The 21,139-nt window shown below is 38.7% G+C and overlaps 1 protein-coding gene across 1 annotated transcript in view; it reads left to right on the forward strand.

Annotated features, from left to right (window-relative positions):
• The window catches only part of LOC122401247 (acid sphingomyelinase-like phosphodiesterase 3a), a 93,837-nt gene extending 73,272 nt beyond the window's left edge, over positions 1-20,565 (forward strand). The window contains exons 7-10 of the mRNA XM_043403269.1: positions 8,325-8,505; positions 11,599-11,708; positions 11,835-12,010; positions 15,559-20,565. Coding sequence (XP_043259204.1) covers positions 8,325-8,505; positions 11,599-11,708; positions 11,835-12,010; positions 15,559-15,808 — 717 coding nt within the window. The 3' untranslated portion in view covers positions 15,809-20,565. The remainder of the gene's footprint in view (positions 1-8,324; positions 8,506-11,598; positions 11,709-11,834; positions 12,011-15,558) is intronic.
• Positions 20,566-21,139: the final 574 nt, after the last annotated feature.

Genomic DNA, 21,139 nt, shown 5'->3' on the forward strand with positions numbered 1-21,139 from the left:
GTGCATGGTACACGATGTTACGTCACTTCCTGTGGTTTGGAAACCGTTTTACGGTGACTGTTATATGGGCATCGTTACAACGAGGATCGGAAGTTTAAGTAACGTGGAATTAATTTCGTTCAGGGGGAATGTTCTTAGCTTTTGTTGGCCGTATTAAGGGCAAACAACACTTTAACCAATGCTTCGAAAATAACTTGGCGATAAACGGGTGAAACTTTATTATGCGAGCGAACTTTTTTTTTTATTGTTTTTTTTCACGTTTGGGATCCACGTTGAAAAGTTTTATCCGATATTTATCGCCGTTTTGCGTACAACGCGAATTTACCTACCCTCCGTGAAGATTGCAGAAATAATTTGTGGTTGATTCACTGTTTATTAAGTATCTTATAAATGGCGTTTCGGTAGTCGTACTAAATCATCTGGAATAAAATTTCACTGTGCTCATTTAATGAAAAGCTGGTCGTCAAGTCAATTCTCTGAACTAAAAACAGATAATACAAAAGTAACGATCTTAATACAAATGGGACAAAATCAAATTTACCAAATATAACAAATAAACCTGATTATTATAAAAAATGTATTATTTGCAAAGAGCGGGCTATTAAAATTGTTTTAAGGGGATGAACGCGCCATTAAAACGACTATAAGACACGCTGCTGTCGTTTGTAGGCTTCATTAAAATAATGGCGTGAGAACAGTATGGTTAACCGACCGTATCAGCCAAGCACGTGGATCGGTTATTTGAAACAAGGCACGCTGCGGTCTATAACGACTCATTATGATGTTAATTATAAAGCGGCCACCCCAGAATAAACTTATTTTGTTGGGGGAGCCTAGAAAAACAAGCTCGTATTTTAACAAACAGACGGTAACTGAAAATGTACAAAATTTCTTTATAATCTTTGCAACGTAAAAACAATGTAGTCCGTCAGTAAATTTACTCTAAAAGCTTTCTCCACCAAAATAAGATCAAATAAAAATTCCATTATTTCCGTTGTTTTAATAAAAAAGACAGCTGTGCCCAATTTTTCGAAACTGTACTTACCATTTTAAGAATGTTTTATGATTCCCCAAAGATAATTAAAAAGGAACGAAGCTCATTCTGCTCAGTCTCCTTGTATAAAATTCATTCTGCGGTCGTGAAAGTCTGTCAGTCGAAACTTGAAAGTTAGAACATTAAGCATTCTTTCGGAACAAAGGTTTCTTAGAAACTGGAATCCATAGTCCTCCGCGGTGGTACGTTCGAACAAGTACGCTGAGAATTTGCAAAAATTATTATTCGAGGTCGCTACCAACGTTGTATACCAGGAAACGAAAATTGAGCTTCTCGGTACGCGATACAATGTAAAATAGCTCTCCTTTAGATTCGTAGAACGTTAGAGAAGCCACCAAGGCTCCGGGCGCGTGTATCGATTCTTCGTATTGCGCACGAAATAGTTCAATTTCATGCTGCAAACTAGATTTTTTCGGGCTTCTTCTAATATATAAGCGTCACGATACAAGAACGGGGCCAATATATTCAGGCAGGAGCAGAAGTCCTTTAAAGCTGCAATATATTCGAGCAGCCCAGAAGGAACCGCAGTGATTTTATTTTTGAGAATCGTACCAACCAATTATTAAATGCTGTATCAATATTCGAAAATGTCAAGTATTATATTTGTGTAGTATATTTGCATGAACATTTAAATTCTGTATGTATGTGTAATTTAGATTAGCAAAATTCTGGTGCATGGCTTATCTGCAAAATTTCATTGATCACAGTATTTGATAAATACCTTCTCTGAAGGCAATTCTTCATGTGTGTTCGGCCATCCCTGAGGAAAATTTTAATGGGGGATTCAAGAGGCCAAAATAAGACGAAAATCAAGAATACCAATTTGTTGATAGAGGCTTTGTTAAAAAGTTATTAACGTTTAAAGTTCCGCTCGTACTGAATTTTTTTCTCGAAAATGCGCAAGATTTCGGGGATATGTCTATTCACCAAAAATGATTGTAATTGACCTCCGCAACCGAAAATAATTTTTCCAGAACAATTTGAAATTTTTGAATTTAATTGTTAATAACTTGTCAACGAAGCCTCAGTCAAGAAATTAATATTCTTGATTTTCATTTTATTTTGGCCTCTACAATCTCTGTATAATATGAAATTGAAATACTTTGTGTTGATCGATACACTTACAAGGAAATTATATGAATTTTTCGATACGATTTACTCCAATAATAAATGAGTTATTAATAATATTTCGGTGATGAGTCGAAAATTTTACAATTGGTGAATACAATTTCCCTTTCTTCGACCTTACATATGTACATCTCCACCATGTTCCTTTCTACTATTTCGCTACATAACCCCAATAATCCCTGACTAATCACACCTAATTCATCCCTCGTTAACCCAATTCCTTCACCCATCGAAGGCTTAGTGTTCGGTGTACTAATGAACGTCAGGAGTCAGGAAATATGAACAAAAAGACTTGCTGCCCCTTAACGTATAGGAATGTGAAAATTGCATTTTGGCCCTATTCTAATTGCGCGTCAACTCGTTGAACAGAGCGCAGATATTCATCAGTACTCAAAGACCTTAGACCTTTTTACACTTTAACGCTAATTTAAATCCACGTTGGCCAAGCACTCCTTGTTATTAAAATAAATTAAACCTTTTGAACCCTTCTTCATCGGTCACCAAGATCAATTTAGCGTGTGGGACGTTGCAAAATATTAAATTCTACGCATAACGGGCTAGAATGTTTCTTTACTTATTTTATTTTATTTAAGGTCATGTTTTACATATTCCTATTTTAGATCGTGTTGTATAAATTAATATCCTTTAAAGATCTGATAAGTTTCGTTGTGTTTTCAATTGAGTTGCCATCCTTCCCATTTTTAATTTTGTGTTTTCCTCTACTATAATAAAAATCGTTGCATTCAAATATAATATATCTTGTACTGAGACTTTTTATTAGATGCGAACGAGTTAATGTTGTATGCCTCGTTTTTTCTTAATTTGCTCAGATCTATCCCAGTTGCTCAAAAGTCTCTCGATCTCACCGTTGAGAACTCGATATAGAATTAATTCAGGGTTCTATCCGTTAAAGTAAACCGAATTAACACAACACTCGCTGATATTAACCCTTTGTCGTACAATGACGAATCTGACTCGTCACAAGTTCTAGATGTCAAGTTTCACAATCATGAAGCTACTCGCTCGTCATCAAGTATTATACAGAATGTTCGGCAACTTCTGGGAAAAATTTGAATGCGAGATTTTAGAAGCCAAAATAAAACGAAAATCAAGAATATCAATTTCTTCATTAAGGCTTCGTTAAAAAGTTATTAAAAAATTAAATTAAAGAATTTCAAATCGTTCTAAAAAATTATTTTTATTACAATCATTTTTGGTGACTAGATAAGCTCTCGAATCCCTACGCACTTTCGAGAAAAAAAATTCGAGTAGGTGTGAAATTTTTCGATAAAATTAAAAAATTTCAAATCATTCTGGAAAAATTATTTTTGGTTGCGGGGGTCAATTACAATAATTTTTGGTGAATACATATACCCCCGAAATCCTACGTAGTTTCGAGAAAAAAATTTTTTACCGCAAATATACTGTCTAGCCAGAAATGTTTCCCCGAAATTTCATGCGCATGTTTAAAAAATCATAACTTCTGGACGAATTGAAACCTCAATCAACAAATTAGTATTCTTGACTTTCGTCTTATTTTGGCCTCCAGAATCTCCCATTAAAATTTTTCCCACGGGTGGCCGAACATATTAAAATCAATACATTTTTCATCGAAGTACTTGTGAAATAAATTTATTCTTTTTCGTGGTCATTCTTTACACGATCAAATTTAAATAAAATTAAATAATATACGTTCGCAAAATTATTTGTAATTAAATCGTACGCGAAGGGGTTAACTATCATCGAGGGAAACAGATGCCCCGTAGAATTGGCCTGTTCGACGTCGAACAGCGTGTGTCCGCGAAAATGGTTCGCGCAGCCCCTGCGTGGGTGCTTAAAGCAGACGATCCACGATTCCTCGACGTCCAATATCCACCGTGGCACGCGTAAAAGTCCCAGGGGCCGCGAAACTGGTCGACTAGGTTCGCGATACGAAAGAACTACGGGCTCCTAATATCGCGGAGGAGGCCGTGCCTACCGAACCGCGTAACACTTATCTCCTTCGGTCCCGACAAAGTTTCGCTCCCCGGTGCCCGATCGACGATATTCGCCGTTTAAAGAAACCCACTTTTCCCCAGCGGCGCAATTCGTTCAGAAAGAATCTCCGTGCGAATAGAAAAGGACTTTTTTCCCCTCGTTTTTCTCTTATCAGCTTAACGAGCTTTTCTTTATCCGCCCGATAACGCTTCCTCTATCCCCCACCCCCCTTCCTCCCAACGGCGACGGTTTCTCTTTTGCAGTCCCGGTTCCCGTGCAACTCCTCCCTTCTTTATTCCTTGAATCTTTCCGATTCCTCTGGTACCGTTCTCTCTGCCTCTACGGTTCTGCTTTATTTTTGCATGAAAACGTCATCCTTTGTTATCTCTTCTCCCGCGGCACTTAACTGTCTCTGTTTTGTTCTTTTCCCTTTGATTCTCGTCCCCGTAACTCCTTTTCCGTTGATTTTACTTTTTACACAGCTAACCTTGCTCGTCTTCACTTTCTTACGATCGTACGATAATCTATTTTGAGTTGTAACTGCGACGACGAAAACGCACGGGCGGGATATGTTTCTAATTGTGACAACGTATTGTGAAAAATCTTTTATTACATCGCGTATTATAGAAAGAAATTTTGTTCGTTACTTGAATTAAATTCACGCTTTCAAAGCATGCAATTTCGCAACGCAAAACCTGCCATCCGAACTAAATAATTAGTCGGGATGGATTATTTACACGGAAAGGTGCCAACCGAATTTCGAATATCGAATCTCGCCGTTGGTTTGTGTTGCGTGTTGAATCTTGCTGCTTGTTTGTGTTTTGGTATATCTTAGATCGTGTCGAATGTTTTGCTTCTTAATTGAGTCTCATGTTGTTCGTGTCTAGAGTTGTTTGTCCTACTGTATCTAGAGCAACGTTTCCCATGTTGATGGTAGAGCTTCCCTCAAAATGGAGGGCGTAGAGTCGTTTAGGGAGGCGTTAAAGCGGCAACAAACTTCACCGTTGTAGATCGAATGCAATCGCTGAAGCGCTTAAATTTAATTTTGTCGAATACGTAAATCGTTGATTTTTAAATACGAAGATTCTTTCAAATTCATCCATTTGATAACTCTAATAAATGGTTCTTTATAAATAATTATTCTTCCGGTAGAACGCTATTACTTTCGATGCCTCGTTCCTTCTGAGTCGACAAACGAGTCGATCATTGGGGAACAATATCACCCAGAGTTGCGTGTACTTTAGCGAACGTGCTCGATTAGCTGCCACATGCCACCTTATACTGGATATCCGCATTTCGAGTGAATGTCGTGGCGTGGATAAGGATTACGATGTTTCGTCTACGTACGCTAACGAGCGGGTTCATCATTACGAACAGTTACTGCATTTTACATCTCGATTCTCGATTCTCGCTGCTCGACGTGTCTACGCAATCAAGATGCGCGTGACATTGTCGAAAGGAACGTTCTCGAATGACAATCGACCGTAATGGAACAGTTGAAGAACTTTTATTATCGTGACACTCGATACGCAAATAAATAGATTAATATTCATATTTCAGACACGAAGACTATCCTCGAGTTCGAATAAAATACTTATTTATCCGAACACCTAAAAAATTAATTAATTAGGAAAAAGGATGTTAGCAATCCTAAGGCGTAACATTATTTCCTCGCGCCGTGTCCAGCAGATTTTCCATCGCAGTGAGCGTAACCAAGCCAAATTTGACTCACGGTAACAATCTAAATAACGAGGTCACACTTATATGACTGTACTTAGCGACTTGATGGGAATTTCATGTTCTCTCTGGACACTTTCAACGTCGCGATGAAAATTTTACGTGCATTTTCGGATTAACAGCTAGCACAATTTAATTCGCGAAATATCTGCCTCCTGTGCAGAAGAGTAAATAATCTTAATAGGATTTTCATGAATTTCTAATGCAGTTCCACTATGGTCTCTGAGGCTCTTGCGATTCAAGTTTACGCAGTACACACTGTTTGAGGCTTTTGAGCGTACGCTGTGTGCTCTTGAGAGAGTGTTCCAACATACCGCCAACAGCAGTGTCATGCGAAGCACAGAAATTGTGCCGCCCCTATTTATGTCATTTGTTCGTATTAACAATTGTTTATCAGCGGTTAATTTTCAGTTGGTCGGTCGAAGAATATCTTTTGTATTACATAATACGTAGAGAAAAGTTTGTGAAATCGATTCGTATTAGAAAAATTATACAGTTCTGTTTAAAGAAGGCACTGTTGCATTATGCACGTACACCGATGCACTTGGGTCATTAAACCACGAACAATTTTTTTCTATATTTGCTTGAAATAGAGTTATAGAGTTATAGAGGCCTGGCCCAGTTAGTATAAGTACCCTGTATAATAGATCATAGGTCTCGATAAACCTATAGCATTATAAATCAGCTATCTCTGTGCAGTTCAAAACTTCTGTCTGTATGTATGATTAACTAGATGGCGAAGGCGTATAGTTGATGGGCACACCAATTTATTTTAAGTTTAAAGTTCCTTGGGAAAGCTTGATTGACATCAGAGTATATAAAAAATAAATATTCGTTTCTGTGAGTTAGTTCTATCTACCTACGAATAAACCTGTTTACAGTTTTCGTTCGTATTCTTCTATTTTTCTATCCCCCGTACGATCAGTCTATTTATTTAATTCGTTGGAAGAGGTTGTCGAGTTCCCATGTCACGGCTGAATTTTCCTCGTTTCTTTTTGCCCATCCGGTGCATCTTCTACGGTTCATCTAGGTCATCTGTCTCCTTACATCACTCGTAGGGCAAGGAACAGCCGTGCTCAGTTAGGATTTGGGTTCAATGATAATTTACTACGTCGTGCTTTTGCTTTCTCCACTCTTTTAGATTGGGAATCCATTTAAAGGTACTTCTTCCTACGTTAGCGGTATTCTACTCTATCTTCCAGGTTACTTTCTTCGTGTCTGTCCCACTTTTTCCTTCTAGAATTTTACCTTTCCTTGCCTGAAGGCAAAGGTGGTCTTGGCACAAATAGGTTCATCGTGTCTGTGATTCCTCCTTTCTTTCTATTTTTTGGAAATTCCATCCGAGAATACCGTATGAGGTGTTCTATGAAAAACTTCTGGGTTAGAAAAAATGTAGGTCGCATCCAAGTGAACTTGTGACCTTGTGACAATGATAATAATACGTTTCAAACGTTAAAAAAAATCAGAATTATGCAAAACGAATAAATTATAATAATTTGAGTGAAATAACGAGGTACAGCTATATGCTGCTGTTAACCTAACCTTGAAGAATACACGAGTACTTATCTTTAAAAATGAATAATTATACTACTTTAACTGCGATAACTTTAAGAACAGACATTAACAATAGCTGGCCCTAACGACCGATGCGTATCATCTTTTAAGAGTTTCAAAGTCATTTTTTCATGCGAACAAGTTGTACTTTAATAACTGAGTGTTTCGTCCTAGTTTTCTGGTGGACCATTTGTCCTCGTTAGAAAACTGACGAGCATGATTACTAAATTTTTATTTTGATATCTACAAAAGTTGTTCCAAGTGTCTTCTATCCAACCTCTTTGCAGAAGTTTTTTTTATTTCATGTTTGATAATCGAGAAGTCAATGTATCATTTAAAGTTCCAAAGCTTTAGATCTCAAAATTCTAAAACCTTTCTATCATCGTGTCATATATTCCTTACACTTATAAACTGCACTGTTGTAATAGTCTAGAAAGCACTTTGTCAATGCTGGTCCATTGATTAGGAAGTCAAGAAACCACTTTAAATCCTGAAACCTCAGGACTTTAAATCCTGAATCCTTCCCGTTAATGCCTGATGTATTATGGATACCTGTTTTTCCCCCTACTATTTTACTATGCAGTTTCCTCTATCAGGCTAAAAGGCACTCTATGCAGTTATCATCAATAGAAATCATTTAAAATCCTAAACTCCTGCACACTACAGGCTTTTCTTCCACTCCTTTTCCGTATAATTCCATATTATTCCAGGTGAACTTATAAAATAACTCAAGAAATCGCTTTGAATCCCGAAAGTTCCGAACTCTAGATCCCCCAAATCGCCTGGTATAGCAGGGACACCTGTTTCTCCTTGATGTTTTCTGCGGTACATGTTGGTTTATCAATCTGAAAGGTTCTCTGTTTGATCGTTGCAGGTTTATATCGTTGGTCACACGCCACCAGGAGTCGATGAACGCGAGAGCGGCGCCGCTGCCCTCAGCGGAAGGCACAACGCCAAGTACCTTCGATTGGTCAGCCTCAACTCGGACATCATTCGCGGGCAATTCTTCGGTCACTGGCACTCCGATACTTACCGCGTAGTTTACAGCGATACAGGTACGCCTCGATTCTTTCCTCCTCGTCGATTGAACGGGTCGAATCGACCGCCTCGGTCTCGAATCGATGCACCGGGCTCTCTCAGCCTTTTACACTCTGTGGTTCTCTAGCCGAGTGGCTCCTGGGCTCTCTGTCGCGTACCTGTTACTTACGTTCGCTTCACGCCACATTTTCCGCGCTTTTGCAACGGCGCGACCGTTTCTCCTACGGTTCATTTCGCGGTTACGACTTAAAAGGAAACACTGCGGACCGTCGACCGACGGTTCTAACGAATCTTTGCGTAAATGTCCATCGGCGCGACCCCGAGAATCCCGTCGACCAGAGTTCCGAGTCTCCTCGAGGCATTATAAACGCTCCGCCGTACGGCATTGATCGTTAAAAACAGAGGAAGGTCTGAAAAAGGAAACATTTATTAAATTCTCCAACGCGATTCCTTTTAATAAAAATGAAAATAAAAAGATTGGAAAGTCAGTGCATTGAAATAGGAAAAAATTGCGCGAGCACGCCTACGGTATGACCGTCTTATTTTGCATTGCAACAATCTAGGTTGTAGGCAGATACGACGGAATTCGATATTGGGTTTACGAGTTTCTGTTCGATTCGAGGAGGATCGGATAAATTTGTAAACACTATTGCATTCTGAATAAAGCAGTTACTACACGAGCTACGATTACTGGTTGGTATAGTATTGTGTTATGCAGACTCAATAAATAATTCATTTTCACGGCTATCAGTAATTCGGAATAATCTTGTTTCAAATATTTGTGGAACTGACTGCTCCAATTTATAATATAATAGTGTTAAAAATTTACCTTAAGATCATATAACAATAAAAAATCGTCATTTTTTTTACCACCCATTACAGATCACCTTGTGTATTATACAGAGATGGTTGAGTCAGGCCATTTAAATAACCCAGTCGATATTTTTCATTGTTGCTGCCAGTCTACTTTAAGGGAGAGACCGCCCCTTCTGTTAGGGTTAAGTTGTAAAACAGCTGTTGCAGAACCTTGCCCATTCTCCGTTTATAACCAGTGGGTTATATAGATTATGTTCTTTTCGCCTTCTTTTCTTTTCTTTTACGGTGCAGTAAAAACATTAAATAAAAAAATAAAATGTCGGGTATTTGTCCCCTTTATGCCTACATAAATTGCACCAGGTATTGAGAAATATTCTAAACGAAAGTTAATTTATTTTTATCTGAAACTTTTATTTAAACCATTATTCGATGATCTTTATAATTCAAGCATAATTAAGATGGGTCTGTTTCAATGCAAAGGGTAGTTTTTTCACTTAAAAACGAACAAAAGCAGCAACGAAACACGGCACGGTTGTTGAATTGGACAAATTAGAATTTCTGTAAATTTTCATCAGAATCGATATCTGGCAGTTTGCAATATTCCCTTGTTAATAACGTAGACTTCAGACAAAATTGATGTAGTAAAGCATGAACTCGACACGTCGTGCAACGCAGTATGCTTTATATTACACATCGAGCATTGAATCACAGTTTCTGCTTCATTTATTGCTTCGTATAAATTGTATTCATTATCAGTGCCATTGTATCGAATTGTTTATTAAATAACCATGCATCGTAATAACTATTTTGGCCATCGGGTTAAATACGAGTAGAATCAAGCACTCCTTTATTATTTACAGTATCGATGATCAAAAATGAAGAAATTCAAGCAAGTAAATGTTTCTTAAAAACGTCAATAAAAATGAGAAGAAAAGAAATTTTATTCCTTCGTGGGAAGTGGTGCGTCTGAGACTAAGTCACGTTAATCTTTCAGTCATCGAAACGAAACACACGACAAGGTATTCGCGAGTAATCGTTTCGCGGTACTTGGCGACTCTATTTTGCGCGGATTGCTTTGTTTTATTGTGACTTCGCCATTGGCAGATTGAAACGTGGTCGTTATTTCAGGGTTTTTAAGCGATACGCCGCGTATTGGCTGAGCACGAACGTGTCCTATTTCATGTACAAAGGAACGCAGAAATCCGTGCTCCTCGGTTCTTTTGTTAAACGCTGTCGCGTTTACGCGGTGACAGCAAAATCTATAAAATGCATTACCTTCGGGATGGATAATTTATTCGCGTATCCTTAAACGTCGGTAATGCAAACGTTTATAGAACGCTTCGTCGCGCGAACAGAACTGGAGCAATCTGAAATTAGTAATTGCGGGAAAAATATTAGAGCGCGAACGTGTACGCGCGGCACAATGACAGCCATACATTAACGTGTATACACGACATTTTAATTTGCAAACTTCGGACATTTCCATCGAAATGGGAAAAGTTTTTTTTACGTTTATTTGCACCTGTAAGTATCCAAGATAATGTAATAGGAAGTTTTTTTCATTTTGTTGGTTACGTCGCGTAATTTCAGAAATATTTTAATGTAGTAGAATCTCGATTATATTCGTTTTAATCGTCAATTTGTACGATTCTTCTTCGACAGAGTAATAGCAGTGCAAAATTTCTAGAAATTCGTAATTTCTTTTTGAATTTACAAGTACGAATTATTAAGGATAGTATGATGAGAAAACATTTTCTAACTGAAATCTCATATATATCTTAATTTTTCATTATTACTTTCTAAAAAATGACTTATTACCGTATTTTCGAGGCAACTGCCCCGCGGTGCGACGCGTAAATTTTTTTAAATTCGAGTATAAGCTAAAGAAAAATTCTGAAATTGCGCGGCGGTTCACGGAAAATTTATCGCCGTTCGGCCTAAGCAGCGACAATAAACGGCGGATGATAACTTTCACGACGCCTCGCGAGTCCATCGAGTTCCGCACGATCGACTTATATTTTTCCACGTACTACTCCGGAAACGCTAGAAGCCGAGAACGATAATCAATAAATTCCCCGCGTGTGCCGTTCGGCAACGGAATACTTTCCTCCCGTTTTACAGTTTTCCTTATTGGTCACGGTACGTGTTCGATGCGCTTTAAAAACCGGTTTCCCGGTTTTTTTTTTTTACTTCGATGCACGTAGTATAGGTCGATAACATCACGGTCGAATATAGGGATATAATAGGAATTCGGGGAATTGATTGTAATCGTGAAACGATATTCGTGCCGCCAGGTCTGCCGGTATCTTGGATAATGATGGCACCCAGTATATCGCCCAGCACGCCTGGAGGCCCCAACAATCCAGGTTTGAGACTGTACAAGTTCGAAACTAAAACCGGCCAGGTAGGTTGAACAGCGCGCCATTGGCGTCCATAATCTCTGTCCGTCTGTGACCATCTATTTATGCGACGTCCCGATTGAAAGAGCCCGTGAATATATACGATCCCTCCCTGGTTCTGTCGTATTCAGGTCCTGGATTATACGCAGTACTATCTTAATCTGCCGGAAGCGAATTCAATCGGGAAGGCAAACTGGGTGGTTGAGTACTCCATGCTCGACTACTACGAGCTTCAGGAAATAACGCCGATTACTCTTCACGACTTGGCCGACCGATTCACGCAATCCAATGATTACGCTTTCGTCAGGTAAGTAAGGGAATACGGGCGTTGACAAATTTTTACCTCCTAACGGGGCGCGGGGGACGTGATCGCGATCGTATCGCGGACAGGTATCATCGATCATCTGTGTTTGACTTCGCCGGGCTGGAGCACGTCGACGATGAAAAATTGGAATAACGCTTCTGACGTTTTAACCATGACCAACGATGTGTTACTTGCTCTACGGTTTCTTTCGACGTGTTTGCATTTCAGATTCGGATACGTGTTTGAACAGTGCACGAGACTGTTCGAATACATTTCATGGAAGAAATTTTATCCCCCCCGACCCCCCCCCCCCACGTACAATTAGCTTGAAAATTATTTTGTTTGACTTTCCAAGGCATTAAGTAAATTATATGGTTATTATTAGCGATTCTAAAGATATAGTCGACTCTCGTGGGTCTAGTTTGATATTTGTTAGCTCGTATGGAACACAGACCCAACTAAGTTATTATTTTAAATAACAATCTGAAATAATTATTTCAATCTTTTATTTTCCCCGATGCTCTGAAAAGATCGTACAATATATTAGAGGTCTGACATATCATAATTTTTCTGTATATTTTTGGAAAAGTCAAAATACACATCAATTGAGACTAACGATTATTTCGTTAACGGTTATACGTCAAAACAATTAATTGAGCATCGATCGCATTACTACGACAGCTGAAATTACTCCTCGAATAATATGACTCCGAAAACTGCTGAATAAGTAATAATCTGATGAGGTCACGTTCATAGAATAACAATAAATATCGCAGGGATGATCGTTTTGAAAATAATTTTTGAAGTAGAAATGTAGCTTGCATCGGAAACATTTCATACGCGTCGTTTCGTCGCAGATATTTGTGGCACGGATCATATTTTCTATGCTTTATTAAATTTAGCTTACTTATATAAATGCAGCCACATCGGAGGCATGCATATTTGAACAGATTCATGTATTCCGAAGACAAGAACTGACTGTGTATTAGCGACTGCATTTTTAAAATATCTCGAATACGGGGACCAACGTTTAAATTGAAATTTAATACTGTATCAGATGATTTTCTTGCGAAATTCTTTCGCGTTCAAAGTCTGCACACATCGTGTAGCTGTACAGGTCTGATCGAATGTTGCGGGATAGTCAAAAGTATTATTATTCTTATTCTGCAATGCTCTTTTCTGTATCACACTTCCATTCTAGCTACTCTAATAATAATATACTATCGTAAGAAGTAATAATCTTGATTATAAGATCAACAATATTGCAGTGTTTTATCATACATGCACCAGACCACGTTAAATGGAACAATTAAACAATTATTTAAGTCTAAGAAACGAAATAAATTTAATTTATCAATATCTTTAATTATACAGAGTGCTCGGCCAGCCCTGGGAAAAATTTTAGTGGAAGATTCTAGAGACCAAAATTAGATGAAAATCAAGAATGCCAATTATTCGCGCGATACTAGTTCTCACCACAGACGAGGTGTAAGAGTAGACCTTACACCTTATGGACTTTCGTGACTGAATCCCACTGCCATAGCGACCGAAATTGAAAAATTTCAAATCGTTCTAAAAGAATTATTTTTAATTGCAGGGGTCAATTGCAATCATTTTTGGTGAATAGACATACCCCCGAAATCCTACGCATTTTCGAGAAAAAATTTTTTTACCGAAAATACAATGTCTGACCCTGAAATTCCGATTCCCCTTTTCATGGGTATGTTTAAAAAATCATAACTCCTGAACGGTTTGGAGGATTTAATGTTTCAAAATGCAAACAATTCGTATTAATGGAGCTCTAGAGTCCCAGAAAAATGGGGTGAAATAATCCACTGGATGTAAGTACTACTATGTAACTACTGGTCACTCACACGCAGCTGTTTGTAAATTGTCGTTCTACAGGCGGAACTTTAAACGTTAATAACTGTTTAACGAAGTCTCAATCAACAAATTGGTATTCTCGATTTTCTTCTTATTTTGACCTCTAGAATCTCCCATTAAAATTTTTCCCAGGGGTGGTCAAACACCCTTTATATGAATTGAATTTAATATTTATAAACTGAGAATGTTCGTATTTTCAGTATCATCGATGCGCAATCGATTTAATCGTAAAATATGTAGGACCTTCTTTCGTTATTTTATTTTTATTTAATCCTCCTCGACTTGTATGAATATTTGTGGTGTCGCGGGTAAAAATGACGCGTGTTCAGCCACCAAGAGTAGTACAGTACGTTTATTTATTCAGGGTTAATTTCCAGACACGACTCCATCGGATTACTTAGTCAAGAGTTTGCGAAGTCATTTCCATAAAGAAGGAGTTAAGAAATGCTGACGCAGTCATAGAACTCTCGGCAGAATTCTTTGTGTCATAATCAAAGACATTTTATGAAGGACCGTTAACGTAATGAAAACTAAGCATCAACGTTACAACATTTATTTTATAAAATATTTATCAATCTCGATCTTCTGTCAGTTTTAATATACTTATTATCCATAGACCCAAACTAATTATGATTGTAGACATTGCTATAGAGATCATGTGCACAAAATGAGATTTTTAAGTACAGTACAATCTCTCTTATGGATTTATTTCCTTCTGTAGAATTAAATCTGTTCGGAATAATTTTTGAAATGGGACAAATGTACCAATTACTTAAGCTTCGTATAAATGTCATTTTTAGACACATACGGAAATTAAATTTTGTTCTCTTGAGTATTAGTATATGACACAAGAATTGCATGTGAAGTGCATTTTTTCTTATTGGGGAATTTTTTGCGAATAAACTATAACACATTTTGCAGTCAAATTGACAAAATTAACGTGTTTCAGTGATTTGGTAAAATTTTTTGGAATAGATTTACTCGAAACATTCCTCAGCCATACCAATCAATAAACATTCACACGGCACATTCATTCCTACAGTATTGTATCATATATTCAAAATTTACGATAATTGGTATAGATCTTAAATTACTTAACATGTTACTATTGACTCCGGTCTTCCCTACATCCAGGAGGTTGATCTCGATAGAAACAAGTTTCTCCATAATAGGTACGTTTATCCCGCTCGTACTACTTACGGTACGAACCGACGCAACCATAAAGTCCGTAGCGCGAAGAACCTTGGAACATCCCTGACCCCGCGTGGCGTCGGTAACGCACGACCGACGCAAATTGCTCGTGACAAAGTTGCGCTGGAACCTCGCACCTGTACCCCCCCGGTTGGGTGGCAAAGTGCCCGACACCGTGCGACCGCATTTACATGATCCGATGCGGCGATTGCGTGAGATACCTCCCACCCCCGTCGCTCGTCGTCGTGCCACGCCAGAGCGACAGGATTAATAATTTCCATATTTCTCGAGTAATTACCTGGCATGATAATTCCAAGCCGGTCCGCGCTGATAACTGTCTACCCTTTTCAACGCAATCGCGCCATTACGATGCTAATGACCGTTCCGATATGCTTCCGCGCTACTCGCACGTCCGCCTCGCGTGGCCCCCCCAGACTGATTATCTTTCCGCGCATGTCGCGCTTCTGTCCTCGCAGATATTACGCTGCCAACACGGTCTCGCTGCCGCGGGAAGTCGAGCAAATTTGGGGATGCGGCGGCCCTCTGAACGGTGCCTGCGCCCTCCATCACTACTGCACGGTCACCAGGCTGAACCCCGAGTCCTACAAAGAGTGTTACTCGTCTTACGCCTACCCGTTGGCCTCCACCGCCCTCTCAACGGCGCCCCAGTACTTCTCACTGCATCTGCTTGTCCTGGTCTGCGCGGAGCTGCTCAGAAATCGGTAGGTTACGACCACGGGCGTTGCTACGGAAGGCAGACGCGCGTCCTCGCTAGCAATCGCGCGCGATTTTCGCCAAGGTCGTTGTTGGATCTTCCCGTCGACGTCCGCCTCGAGGTGGTAGATCGGAGGGAGAGAGCGTCGATACGCGTGTTGCGTCTCCTCGTCTCCGTCAGGCATGTCCAAACCGAAGCTACCTGAAGCTCAGGCACCTTCCCTCCCACCCACTCTGTCCCGTCAACGCGGTACCAAAATGGCACTGAGGCCGGTGTGCCGCGTCCCACGACACGAACGTCCGCCGTAAAACTTTAGCGTATCGTATTTTTTTGCTTTACGAGCGTAACGTTCGGCCGGAAGCGGAACCTCGTCGAGTTTCTCTGCTTTTTCGCGGCGAGTGGCTCCGCCCGTGGACATGCCGTGGCGATTTAGCGAGAGGCCTGCCAAAGTTGCAATCTCTTGTATCCCTTTGTACTTTCGATATAATATTCAAAGAATTTGATACGTTTGAAATTTATGGGCATTATGGACTAATCAAAACTGAACGCCATTAGCAAACGGAAGTTATGTATCGTTCCAACAATTTACAAATTAAGAGGAATTTTTAACGTAGAAGAATTGGGATAATGTAACGTCTCTTTCTATATTGATACCCTCATCGTCGAAGTTCAATTTGCATCGCTTGAAATATTCCTACTTTACTTTAAGGGGGTCTTCTACTGTAAACCGCCAAAAGTTCCATTTTTTCCTCCATTTTCTTAAAATATACAGTCTTAGAAATATCTGTGCAAAAGCATATCACCGAACTTCTAAAGTTATACCTGTTTAAACGGTCTGATCCTTCTGTTTAAATGCGTTTTTTTCAAAACTATCTTTTCCCAATTGGCTTTTATGATATCTCAACATCTACTTGACCGATTTCGTTCAAATTTAGCGTGTAACTTCAGTACAAGTGTCGCTATAGCCTGTACTAAAATAAAGTCAAAATCAAGTTAGCCCTTAAGTAGATTATAATTATTGTTTAAATTTATGTAATTCTCCATTAGTTCATTATTTTTTAAACGCTTTAAAGGAAAGTTGATTTCCATTTACCAATCTAGTAAAAATCAACGTTAAGTAAAATAATTCAGTTGTTACGATACATTTCGTTTACACTTAGTAACGAGGTCTGTTTTTCGTCACAAGTTATAATGCAAACAGATCTGACCTGAAATAATATAAACTCTAGACGTAAGTTTTACGGTGCTGAAGCAGTGCCAGAAAAGGCAGTCGAGTTTCGGATCTCGAGCTGTGAACTTGTAAAACATTTTAACCGTGCTTTCCTGAAAAAGTTATATTTTGTGGTATTGAAATCATTTTCGGGTAAGTTTTATACGCGTGACTAAAGAATGGTGTACTTGTCAAAAGACTACTTCCTCGCGAAGTTTGTACTCATTACCACGAAAGGCGTGTATTTAATTTGACTAAGAGATTTTATTTAAATAATTTTTTACATAAACATAATTATTTTAAAAATCCATCCTCGAAAAAGTTTGAATACCACCGTATTATATTTTCACGAACGGATTAGTTTATTGTGCAGCACAATTCAATATCGGCACAATTCGATTACTATGCCCCGTTTAGTTCGAATTGGTGCATGTTTTTCGTGTTTCATTCCCTTTCCGCGTTATTGGTATGCCGTATAATATCGTCACTGATTTTATCGTAATAAGTGAAAAGAGGAATATAAACTTCCCAGAGCTTCTGCAGTGCAACGTTAAATCCAAGTTTCGCGAGCGTTAAATGTTCGCTAAATTGTTGCACGACGAAGGGCACGATAATACCGAAAACAATGTTTTAAATATAAATTTAAATAAGCAGATTACAAAAGTAATCTGTCCCATTTTCTGCTCGTTTAAGCGAAGTGGCTGCACCGGAGTTAAAACTTTAAACTTTCATTGCAGAGCATAACTTGCCCACCTATATCTCTTTCGGATCATTTGCTTGGTCTTGTTTGAAATACTTGTCGGAACTTTAAAATTATCAAAGACATTAAGCATGTGAGGATCAAAGGAACTTTCACGTACCATAATGTCCTTGATCTTTCTTCGATGAACTTACTTTTCAATTACTTATGGGTTTCTCGTTGGTTATAGTTGAATACATTGATATATTTGCAATTAAAGAACTCAGTTTGATAAATATTTAATTCTTTTAGAAATTAATTGAGCTGCAGAAACCTTTTCCGAACAACGTAATATTTGTTTTGCAAACATAATTAGCTTTGCAAGTGATAACACCGTGGTAGAGGCGAATGTTCTTACCCTTTTGGTCCAAAAGCTTGTTCAGACGAGTAAAAAATATTTACCATTTTCTGTCGAATAGATCAAAGAAATTGTTAATATATTCAAAGTTTCAGATTCTTTCGAAATGTTGTTAAAGGATGCTGGGGGTCAGTAGCCTGCTTTTAAAATAATTCTTTACGCTTGGCTTTTGCCGTATTAAAAACATTGAAAAATCCAATTACTGAAATGTGCTATGCATTCTTAGCATAAATTTTCTCTGATTTGAATAAACTTGGAGTTTCGGAGCAGGTACCTACGGAACGTGCCAATTAAAAAATTGCCCCGGCAACAGTGTCAAAGAGACCAATTCCATACACAGAGAAGGATTGAAATTTAATGACTCGTCACAAATTAATTAATAGGATTTTCTGTCTTTGGCAAGATTACAATGTCTTTGCAATGAAATGAAAGAGAAGGGTTGGTAAAGAAATCGATGTTGAAAGACCGACTTTATAATCAAAAGGATGTATATGACTTTTATGTAAAATTGGATATTTTTCGATCGGTGATTTTGATACTTCGATAAAATCACTTTGGCAGACCTGCTCGTAACCGCGGGGGGATTCGTCGATGAAAATGACCGTGTATCGAGGTTTCCAGGCGCGATGGTCGCCTTCAGCGACGGGGCGCGGGCACAACGATCGAACGATCGTTTAATTACTCGGTCCGTGGAATTTCACGGTCTCGAGCGCAATTGGCATCCGGTTGGTGGCGAGTAGCTCGACAGTTATGGTCGGAGCTTACCGCCGCGACATTCGGTGCGATGATCCAGGGCCGTGACAAGGCAGGGACAGAAGGGGTATGTGACCCTGGGTGCCGTGTAACAAAGACCCAAAAACGAGCTACTTTGAAAGGAAAGAAAAAATAAATTATTTACTTCGATACTTTACGTATTATTTGTGAAATAATACAGTAAGTCCTCCACTGACGCGGTCGATTTGTTTCAAAGCTTTCTGCGTAAGTCAAACTATACAGGATGCTCCTAGGTTGAATGGTCGAACTTGAAATGCCAACGGAGGATTTTGAAATCAAGAAAATTTCTTATGGAAACGAACAACGTCGAAATTTTCTTTGTTTCGAGATCCTTTTACATTTCAACTTTGCTTGGTTTGATTTGTGGACACCCTGTATAAACATGACGAATCGCGGGGAGAAAAAAAGATGAATTCTGGATTTAAAAGATTGTGATTGAAGGGAATATGGAGAGCGTGGAGTAATTTTTTATTAGTCGCAAGCTTTATGAAGACTGACCACGACGTCTGACCCAATACGTGTCGCAACCCCTTTCAGGACTGATCTTTCTTTCTGTCTACGATGCGTTCGGTACACAATCGTAGTCTCGAAAGTTAATGAAAGTTAAGCAGATCCATGTGCACTCTATAATGGGAAAAAATAATTGAAGCCAAGAAAACTTTATTTAATATACATATAAATACGTACATTTATACAAGATATGTGTATGGACGCGAATGCGGGCACAACCTCGTTTCTACGAATCCGCGTACCTTGAAACCGCGTAGCATAAGGACTCACGTTTTCTATTTATTTTAATAAACGATTATATGGAACTACATGTTGCATTTTTATATCGGTAATTATTAATGCTTGGACAACGGATGCCAAGTCGAATACAAACCGAGGATAAATTTCTTTTATTTTACACTTTTCGTACTTGTACATAATGAACGAAAGGAGAAAATATATTTAATACATAAATGAATTCTCCTCCGATGGGATGCGTACGAAATATTTCTTTCTAAACTAATACATAACTATTACAAATATTCTTTTCATTTTTGGAACGATATAGTTCAATTTAGATTTCCGTCAATAACAAGGTAAAAGTGAAAGAGAAAAATTAACTCGCTCGAAATCCACTGTCCGAGAATTAAAACTTCCAGTCTTTTAAGTTGCAATAATTTTTCTTATCGGTCTATTTTTATCATATTTTTGTCCACGGTCGTACCAAAAATGGTAAAATTCGATTTTCTTTCGAAAAATTCGAGATTGAATTTCTTTTACGATAGCGAGGCAAGGTACCCATAAATGTATTATATATTAATCGTAAAGGGTGCCGTATTCCATTGTTGTCCTGGGCGCCAAAGTACCTGGGCACGGCCCTGCGATGACCTGACGCGGCCGCGAAACGAGAGGGTGACTGAGGGTCCTCGGATGAGAATCGTTTTTTGGAAAAATAACAAAAAAAAAAAATCATTGATGTTGTACTTACTTCTCTTAAACGTTCGGTGTACGGTGTTTTAACACGAGAGAATATTATAACGCGCCGCGCGCCGAAATCTGACAGCGGGACACGAGCAACGACGCGAGAAAGAGTGAATTGCGACGTGCAGAACGCACGATCGATCCCACGAAGCCGCTGACACTTATTCGGCGACGTCGCGCGACTTCGGTCCATTCTTGACTGGACGCGAAGTCGACGATCCCGAGGCGTATGCGTCGAAACGTAATAGCTTAAAGAGCCATGATATTCGTACCAACATTTCGCGATTGTCGGAACAATACAATATTTCTTAATAAAGGAATCATTGATTTGTATCGTGTGTAGATTTATTTAATCCTGCTACGCGTCGATCATTTCTGTCTTACGAGCGGAGGATACGGATGGGGGAAAAAACTATGGCTGGAAGCATAACCTACAATGTTGGTCGTTTTATATAAAAAGAATATTTATCCAGTGAAATTTTTGTTGCTAGGATTATTTTTCACGAATTCGGGAAAGAAAATGTAAAATTCAAAGTGGAAGATCAGATATATCGGATTGTATCTTGTGAAAATGTGAAATTTTTTTTTTTAAATGTGTTATTTAAACTTGGTAAAAGTATTTTTGAGGATATATTCACTGTATTGTATCCATCATTTTGAAAAACAGAAGAATTTGTCAAATACGTGTGCGAGTGAATACAATTTGTCTGGCACGTCTGGCCATTATCGACTATTACTACTGATTTCCAAGTCGTACTCTATTTCTTACGTGCCCGATGAAAAAATTTATT

The sequence above is a fragment of the Colletes gigas genome, unplaced genomic scaffold, assembly GCF_013123115.1.
Source record: "Colletes gigas isolate AHSC1104 unplaced genomic scaffold, ASM1312311v1 Colletes_gigas_Sc00023, whole genome shotgun sequence".
Classification (NCBI taxonomy): Eukaryota; Metazoa; Arthropoda; class Insecta; order Hymenoptera; family Colletidae; genus Colletes; species Colletes gigas.